Source organism: Lytechinus variegatus, chromosome 3 (assembly GCF_018143015.1).
Source record: "Lytechinus variegatus isolate NC3 chromosome 3, Lvar_3.0, whole genome shotgun sequence".
Taxonomy (NCBI): domain Eukaryota; kingdom Metazoa; phylum Echinodermata; class Echinoidea; order Temnopleuroida; family Toxopneustidae; genus Lytechinus; species Lytechinus variegatus.
This window is the reverse complement of record NC_054742.1, coordinates 32284927-32295231: the sequence shown is the minus strand read 5'-3', so window position 1 is coordinate 32295231 and position 10305 is coordinate 32284927. Positions and strand designations below refer to the sequence as shown.

At 34.3% G+C, this 10305-nt stretch overlaps 1 protein-coding gene across 1 annotated transcript; it reads left to right on the top strand.

Annotated features, from left to right (window-relative positions):
- Positions 1-6935: 6935 nt before the first annotated feature.
- On the top strand, positions 6936-10001 carry LOC121410788. The gene is made up of 3 exons (XM_041603101.1): positions 6936-7171; positions 8557-8686; positions 9605-10001. Exons 1-3 carry the CDS (start codon positions 7105-7107, stop codon positions 9897-9899), a joined length of 492 nt encoding a protein of 163 aa, XP_041459035.1. The 5' UTR covers positions 6936-7104; the 3' UTR covers positions 9900-10001.
- Positions 10002-10305: the final 304 nt, after the last annotated feature.

Below are 10305 nucleotides of genomic sequence, written 5' to 3'. Positions count from 1 at the left end.
GACTCGGCCGCGCTGCTCCGGCAGGATGGATATGGATCATGGATATGGATCATCGGGGGATGGATCGACCGCAAGTTTGGTGTTGGGCGCTGGCCTTGTCACGAGTGCACCCCTGTTGATTACCCCATTGGGGTTGGGGTCGATCCACACCGCAATTCCCTGCTAGCTCGAACTGAAGTTTGGCTCAACACGAATAAAATCACATTTTCAAGATTGAAGTCTCCTTGATTTGAAGTATCCTCCAATAGATGAGCGTGATATGATAAGATAAAATATTTAGTCGATCTAACTTTCTTTCTGAAGGCCCTACAAACAATGTTACGGTACCGGCACATGTTTTTCATATTTAGTTTTTCACATTCGAGAAATAAAAATCTTCAGTTCAATCATCATAAGCATAGTGATGATACCCCCCCCCCAAAAAAAAAAGACCCCAGCAAAATCACACTGGTCTCAAAATAGCTTTCATAATATTTTCAAAAAGCAATATAAGATAAACTGCATCGTACTATAAATTTCCATTAAGTTTGCTTTATGTCTTTGTTGATGTCTTTTTTTTGTTAGTTTGTTTCTGTATTTTAATTTGTTGTTTGTCTTTGCTTTTATTCTTTTTAAAACTTGATACTTGCCGCACCCTTATCACATTTATTTTTAGAATCAATTTACTTTGAGTGTGTGCGTTTTAATAAGCCTTCTCCTGGCTTACATTCCTGTTTCCCATCATCTTTTATCTTTCGTCTTGTTTCAAGTTATAAAACTTTCAATGATCTGACAACAATGCTTTATCACTTTCGTCTGTAGTTAATGATATGTCTTCATTTTATTGTCTTTTTGTCTGTACATGATCATGGCATCAACTTATTTTTATTCATATTTTATTGATTGGAAATAAATGCTGAATTGCATTGAATTGGATTGACCAAATAAATGCGAGTTTTTGCAATTGATTGATTGATTCTGCAAAATTGATCATATATGAAATATGTTGACAATATTTCACGGTAAAATAACAATAAACAATCATTGCTTGGGAGAGCACACTGAAGGCTTGAAAAGGACGCCCCTAAAGAAAGACTACGACCCTGAATATACACCAATATATAAGTCTATATTTGAAATTACAATAAAAGCAAGGCCAAAAGGGAAACACATCAAGCATGGCAAAAACCGGGGTCAAGACTAATTGAATGATATGATAATCAACACACCAGCCGTGTATCGATTAACATTACTTTGTTTTATATATACGTATAGATACAAAAACCTATGCAAGTGGGCCTACATAATATAACATGCAGTGTCAATGATGAATTATCAAACTTAAATCAAATAAGTGCTAATAATGGAATGCTCAAACTCAAACTTAAATTTATTCAATGAGGAGCACCACGTATTTTTAAGGGTATATCATGCAGGTGTCTGGACCAGTATGTCTAATTGACCTATGGGCTGAGGCGGTTTATAGCGGGTAAATGTAAATTTGTCGAGTTTCTCGTTGGATAAAAAGGAACATGATGGTCAAATTACAAAAATGATGTTTTTGGTAATTGACGACAGTAAAACCTACACATAAACAAAGCAATTTGAAATGTATGTATATCATCAATTTTTAAAGTCTTAAGTACGGTTAAAGAGGGGATCAATATTTTCATAATAACCAGCAGCGTCGGCACACAAACGAATAGTTTTCTTTTGAAGTAAAAGGATATGGTGGGGTTTTTTTCTTTGAATGAGCCCCGACAATACTGCAATAAGATACAGGTGGCAGTAACATAGAATTATAAATTGAGTGTTATAATGCTGGGGGGGGGATAGTATTTAACTTTAAACATTATACTTATACATCTCGATACAGACGTCAATTATACATGGTCATCCTATGTTAAAACTCATCTAAGATAACAACTAAAAATCTCAAATTATTTTTTATGTCCAATAGAAATCCCACTTATCTTTATTTCTTCTGTATAATGATCAGCTATATTGTTTTAGAATTCTTAAAACTAACATTTTGGGTTTTTTGCAAGTTTAAAAACAATTCATTACTTTTAACTATTTGGATATTTTGGGCAACACATTATTCAACATTTTAACAAGCTTGAAGAACCGTTGTGTCATTAGCATAAATAAAATATTGTAATAAAGGTGACGAATAAACAATGTCATTTATATACAGAAGAAATGGTTGTTAGCACTTCTATAATATTTCAGTATTATATGAATTTGATGCGGCAGATTTTTAAATGAATGACTAAATAGCATGTATTTTTTCTTTTGCAGATTCGATGACGGTTTGTTGGCTTTAATTCAACTTGTTATTTTTAGAATTCTGCATTTATAGTGCTACGAATGCGGATCATGATGTGTGTAGAAAATACTGAAATCATCAGCAAAGAGAATAAATGAGAGAACATGAGATGACATACAAATAGCAGAGGGCCGAGAATATTACCTTGTTGAATTCCACATGCAACTGGCCTTTTTGGAGATTCTGATTCATTTACGGTAGCAAACTGAATTCTATATATATCAGTATAACCTCTTACCATTGCCAAGGTTTTCTTCTGATGCCGTAATTTCATAGCTTTATAGTCTATTGTATAAAACGCTTTCGAGAAGTCGAGGAACAACCCTACCAGTGGCGTAACTACGGAGGGGGGGGGGCATGGGGGCACGTGCCCCCCCCCCATCGGCTGGCCAAAAAAAAACGGGGAAAAGGAGAAAAAGAGGGAGAAAGGAAGAGAAACGTAGTGGGGAAAAAAGAAATCATTGTTCATTAAAATGTTAAATTATATTATTTTATGTTATATTACATAAGCATTTTTTTCATAACGTTATGAAACATTATTTGCTCAGGGCCTATGTCTTCATTATTCCTGGTGCTCGCATAGACTGTTTATTATGATCCTGTTGTACTAAAACCTCCCAATTCAAATCAATTCAAATATATTTCCTCGCAGTTTGAGTTATTATTGTCTTATGTAGTGACATTTGCTTCTTTTTCATGACTACTTAAAGTGATTGCCCTATTTTAAGGTCTTAATATAAAACATTTCCTGTCCTTAAAATGTCAAGTTTTCTGATCTAAATATCAAAAATTTTCAGCTCGCGCTTCGCGCTCGCATCATTTGGTTAGTGATATACGTAAGGTCTTAGTAAATTCCTACAAACAAGCCTTAGAATGCCCCTCTTCAGGTGTGAATTTTACAAATCTTCAGCTCGGGCTTCGCGCTCGCAGTATTTGATTAGTGAGACGCGCCTGATAATCATGATTACACAAATGACTAAAAAAGTGCTTCATGTGTTTAGATGTAATTCTAACAAAATCAGCAAAGGATGGCACTAGCATTGGATGACTTAAAATGTCCCTGTTTGGGTCAATATAATAAAAAAATTCAGCTCGCGCTTCGCGCTCGCATTGTTTTTTTTTATCTAGACAGATCATAATTACAAAAGAATGCTTATAATGTCCTTTTTTAGGTCTGAATATCAAAAATTTTCAGCTCGCGCTTCGCGCTCGCATTATTTAATCAGTGAGATACATATCTGTTTAATGGCACTGCATGTCCATAAAATGTCTTTATTAGGTCCGTTTACCTGGCAACAGAGCGCGCTCCGCGCGCTCCCTTAGTGAGAAATTTTTGCTGGTGCCCCCCCAATGCCGTGACCCACGGTACGCCACTGAACCCTACGGTATGATTAGAATTGTCAAAAGAAGCGACATTTTGTTTATTAATGTCAAAATAGCATGAGTTGTATTTTTTTCTATAAAAACCGAATCGATCATCACGTAAAATACCATATTTCTTAAAGGAAAAGTCCAACTCAACAAAAAGATTATTTGAATGAGAAGAGAAAAATCTAACAAGAATAGCAATGAAAATTTCATTAAAATCGGATGTAAAATTAGAAAGTTATGACATTTTAAAAATTTCGCTTAATTTCACGAAACAGTTATGCACATCCTGTTCGCCATGCAAATGAAGAGACTGATGACGTCATACACTCACTATTTCTCTTGTAATTTATTAAATGAAATATTCTCACATTCTCCTCACTTTCATGCGGGAGTTTTATTCCTCCTTAATATGTAGAACTATTATTGTTTTAACATTTTGTGGTTCAGTCAAGTTGGTCCTTATTGTCAAATTTATAAAAATTGAAATATTTTACAATTCAAACAATAAAAACCAAAAGAAATATTGAGTGAGAGACATCATCAAATCTCATTTGCATGTCACTGAGTGGTGCATATAACTATTTTGTGAAAAATAAATAAAACTTTGAAATGTCCTAACTTTCTTATTTCACATCCGATTTGGATGAAATTTTCAGTTTATGTTTGTTGGATTTTTCTCTTTCTGATTCAAATCAACTTTTTTTCTGGAGTGAACTGACTTTTAAGGAAAGCAACCGTCCTTTTATAAATTATCCTTTCAAGAATTTTTGAGAACGAAGTTAACAAAGATATTGCGCGGTAATTACTAGTCTTATCAATTGGCCTCCTTTTTTGAAAAATGGGTACAACTTAAACTCTTTTCATCTTCTTTGGGACCTGGCCAAGCTGCAATGATATATTTGATAATATAGAATGTATAATATTTTCACAACTGGCGTACCCAGGAGTCTTTTCCGCCTTCAAATTAGATACAATTTCAAATAATTGTCTATGAACTGGAGTAAAAGAAAAAAAGAGTTATCATTTTGTTTATCCAAAAAGTCTTTAAATTAATTTTCTACGGGCATAATATTTCCAGCTAACTTTGGGCCAATTTGAGAGAAGTGCATATTCATTGGCTTTATATAGTTTAAGCATCTTCAACCATAGTTCCAACTATATAGACACATTATTTATTGACAGCATGAAATCTATTTGTTTGTTTAGTGCCCCTGCCCTGCATAAAATGTCTTTTTTTTGCTATGCGGAGAATTGTGTTGTGAAAGTTTTTTTTTAATGATTTTTATAAGACATGTATATCTTTTGCGTGAAATATCATTTGGATTTGATAAGAAACATAGAGATTATTTTTCCGATTAATAAAACTTAAGATCAATTTTGAAACCCATGGGAGTTTTGTAACACGTTTATATTTTGTAATTTCGATGTTTCCTTAAAGAAACACAGGAATCTGCAGTCAATGAAAGATTTTAAGAATATGTCAAATGAGTCATCGACATTCTCTTACGAGTCATAAACATCAAACCGATCACTAGAGCTAAAATATTTTTGGAGGCGTTCAATAATAATTTTATCACTATAAAGTTGCGACAGATCCTATATTTTTTTTCATTTTTTTAGAGTGACTACATTGTTTTGATATGGGTAAAATAGGAAAATGTTCGGAGATGTCTGTCGTTACAATGCCAGCTTTCGGAAGAGACTGAGAGTTACATAATATAAAAGGCGTAGCAGAGTGATCAGTAATACGGGTTGGTCTAAGTGGAAGATAACATCAATTCAAGGAAGTCATTTGTTAAAGAATGAATACTGGTCAAGACATTAATATTGAAATAACCAGATATGATACAATGGTTATTTATCAATAATTCCCCGCTTTGCAAAATATCGTTAGTAGCAAATGAAGAAAAGGAAGAAGAAGAAGTCACGCACGATCGATCAACAAAGCTATCTTTATTCATTCTTACTTTGCATGTTATACTTCTTTCCTTTCTTTCTTTCTCTTTTTGTTTTTCTTTCTTTTTCTCTCTCTTTCTTTCCTTCCTTCTGCTGTTCATTGTTTTTTTGTACTGTCTAATTGTTTTTGTCTTGTCTGTGTGTGTGTGTGTGGGGGGGGGGTGAGTTCTCGAACCCTTTTCCGTTTTTTTTTTAATTGTAAATTTCATTCAGATCAATCAATGTTGAGCAATCAATTTTCTGCATAACTATTGTATGATTTTGCGAATTTATATTGGCTATAAATGGTTAATTTTTATTACTGAATTTATCCACTGTATATGAATATGTTAATACCATGACATTTTGTACGATTATTTGTATTATAAAAATGGATGATTATTTTTCTTATGTGAACAGTGTTTTGTTAATATTGAATTGTTATATTTTACAATGTACCATCACTTTGATTTTGAACTGAATGATTAATAAATATTATTACAAAACAAAAAAAAATTGATTAGCTGATGACATCGTACAATTTTTCATTCATCATTTTGGGCTGATAGAATCAGTGACACAATAAGCCAAACTTTGTGCATGGAATTAACCAAATTGCTAAAAAGTTATAAGCCAGCGAAAATTTTGCTTGACTTTGAATAAACTTTCCAATAATGAAAATACATTTTTGGGATATATTTTGACACGGGTATATAAATATTTTTCTTTCTTTATTAGGGTACTTGATTTTGGAACGTTTTGGGGTCCGTACAATGCCCAGCCGAGCCCCGGCCCCATACACCAGGACTACCAATTTCTTTGATGTCGTTGACAGTCGGGTGAATCCAAGGCTAAATAGGCAGATACAGGGGCGGATCCGCGATTTTCCAAAGAGGGGGGGGGGGGGAATCTCCTAAGTAAATTTGATGAAGGTTATATTTTATCTAGGTAAAATTTGACAAGCCATCCCCCAAAAGAAGAAAAAAAATCATGTTGTCTTTAAAAAGAGAAGGCCGCTCTGCGTCTGTACAAGATGCAAGTCGTTGACAAATATTACCCAAAATAATGGAACTGTGTTATTGATCGGATACGAATGAACAAGAAAAGAGACCGACATACAAATGGGACAAAGGGATTTATAATTATAATAGATATTCCTCCCACTCTGAACCTATATAGCTGGACTCTGTTCATTGTTCAGCGATTAGACAGTCGCTCATAAAAAAAAACAAGGAAGTTGTATTCAATCATGAAAAAAAATCGAACATTAAGCTATCAATACTAAGATCACATGACAAGAAATTACTCTTGTACTTTGATCTCAACGTCACCTGGTATTACGAGGGCTACTGCATGCATGTACAGTAAATAAAAAGAGGATATTTGCAACACACTGCAGTTAGATTCATTTACTGTATACATTCATGGCTGCTTGATTTATTCAGTCATATTTTATATCATCACCTGAATCAAAGGAGATTTATGGTTTCATGATGTCAGGGACATCAAGAATAATATCACTGAGTATTGCTGTCGTGGTTTTCATCTTCATTGACGGTAAATTTTCTCAATACAATTACTTTTGTCGACGAATCTTCAATATTAGATTCTAGAATATGGGCCTATTAACATGCCCTATAATGTGTATAATTGTTCTCACGTGACACACCGTGTGTGTGTGTATACATATATATATATTTTTTTAATATTTCCACTTACGTTCTTTTTTCTTCCCCAAGTCATTCAAGTGGAAATGTGAAAATGACTATCATTTTAATTCACCATATTCATTCTATATCTCCAGATATAAGTAATTTTATTTTGAGCAAATACCTTCGCTGTTACTGCATGCTGTAGCTATATAGAACGGCTATGATAATTTTGAATTGTGTAGAATATTCACCATTATTAAAGTTTGATAAGTGAATATCATGATATGAAAATTGATTAAGATTATGTAGGCCTATGTTTTTTTTTCACGAATCCAGATACTAAAGTCTTATTGGTTTCCTTTTTAAGACCCCAATTTCAGAGATTCGTGATCGAGGAACACACCTGGCCAAAATATAATTCAAGCGCCCCTTCCCTCCCCGGGGTATGCACGTATACTTATCATCATGGCAAGTGATGCTGTTTGAGGATGTATACGGGGATATATCCCATTTATTGACTAGATTTCACTTGATTATAATAAGTTTTATATACAATAAATTGTTATTAACAATAATGTGACTCAAAGTATAGATTCACTTATATTACCCAAGTTCCATTTCACATTTTAGACAAGATTTGACTGCAGAATCTAGATGGGGGGGGGGGCTGGGGTGCAGGCAGTGCCAGTGTTATAACGGGAGATCGCCTACATTGTCAAGTAGTATGAGGGAAACCAGGGGGCAAGAGGTATAAAAAAGTATTGTGTATCATAATTATGAGCACTCCGGATAGCGTTATATTTGACCTGTTATTCAATTGAGAAATTAAAAAACAAAACGATGTCTTATCCTTCTCACATGCTCTGAACCTAGGTTCAGGGGTCATTCCAAAATGAAAAATGGAACACACAAAGAAGAAAAAAGGAGACAAAACAAATGAAAGGGGGAAAAACAATAAAAACAACAATAACAAGAAAAACATGAAGAATAGAGAAGAGGATGATGAAGAAGATGTTAGTAAATATATATTGCGATAGGCATTCACTCATAGCTGCTCTTCTATTATAGCATAATAATTTGGGCTTGGAGAATAGAAACGGACTTCTATGGCTTTGAGTTGAAAAAAAAGGGAAAAGATATATTTTATCAATTTCCCTGGAATTCAATAAATGAGCTGAAATTGCAATGCCCAGATATTTTGCATCTGACTTCTTCATTTGCGAAACAGCCATAACAAAATGCCTGATATAGGAATAACATCATGGAAATTCCTTTATATATCTTTATCAGGTACTCAAGGAGACTTCTGCCCATATGACTATGGATTTACTGATTGCCCAAGACCATATGACCCATATTACTGGTCAACATGTTGTCGTATCAACGGAATTCCACAATGCTGTAACCCAACTGTTCTTGCGTAAGGACCATTACTCCTTTTCTTTTCAAGTACATCTCTTTTTTTTTGGCAAAGTAGCCACTTGGCATTTTTACATTACAAATTTTAATTGTGTCTCTCAAAGGAGGGGGGGGGGGGGGCACGCATCGGTTTTGCCCCCACCCCCGGATCCTCCAGTGGTACAGCATATTTTAAACATCTGTTCGGCTCATAGATTTAAGAAAGGGTCTCTTTAGACAAACCTACAATCCCTGATTTTAATGACTTTAAAAATCCAACACATCGAATCTTTCAATTTCAAAATGTAAGAGTCACTTTGGGGGCACAGTTCAATCATTTTACTCCCTCACTGAATAAATTCTAACTTATTTTGATATTTTTACCTTGACTTGCCAATGAAGGAAAAGTCCTGTAAGGCCATGAGCCCCATTACAAAATTAACTCTTTGCAAAACCTAGTAATCATTGCCTAGCTGTGCCATTTCCTGTATAATAGTTTTTTTCCTCGGGAAAGGGGGAGGGGAAGCAAAAAAAATATGTAAAATAATTTTATACTGGTGAATGAACAGATGTAAAGGGTACATCTTAGGATTGAAAATGACGGATCTGATGCACACTTTTGTTTGGATGTTTATAATTTAAATGGAAAAAAAGAGTTTATGGGAAACATTAAGGGAGGACGGCACCTCGCCCATTGATTAGTCCACTTCATTCATCATCAATCATGTCAATCAAGCTATCAAACCAACTTGGAATAGGCCTCTGCAAAAAGTGAAAATGAGATGTTATATTTTAACATATTACTTTCTTCTTTTTTCTTGTAACTTCCAATTGAAAGACACTACAGATCAATCAACATATTTCAGTGGCGCATCTGATTCATTCTTTTTAAGTATCAATTGACATAATATCATCCTCTTCATGCCGTTTCTGTTTGTAGGACTTGGGCGATTGGTGTGATTGTAACAACATGCTTCCTCATCTCATTCGTGTTTATTCTGATTGTCTGTGCTTGCTGTCCTTGTTGTTGGCTAGCGAGCCGCCGCCGCCACTCCCGCTATGTTGTGGTGTCTAACGAGACTCCAGTTGCCTACCCTACTTCTACGACCAGGACCACATACGTGTACAACTCTTACCCTGCCCAGCCCAATTACAACAGCACTGGATACGGTCAACCTACAGCACCACCCATGGGATCCAATTCTACTACCACAACCACTTACATTAAACAGTAATCCCAATCAGTGATAGTGGTTTGGTGTATTAAATTTTTGGTAAAAAATAAACCAAAGATAAAGCTCCTTTCTTCATTAATTTTCATTGGAATTGATGGAATATTTTCATTAAAAAAAATAATTTACCAGGTAGTACAATTAGGGATGTTATTCATCCCATCTGAACCTTTGGTATACAGATGCTCAATAATGTTACGATTAAACTTACATTCCTATGAAGTGACCATTATGACACTACTTATTCACTGATTCTTTGAAAGAAAATTAGATTTTTCCATAAATAAGATTTAGCATCCTCATATCAATAAATTAAGCTGTACAAAGATTGCATCCCAATTTTTTTTGTCCCATTCCATATCTGAGAAATCAAATAGAAAATGTTTTTTTCATGTAATTTTATTTGGAA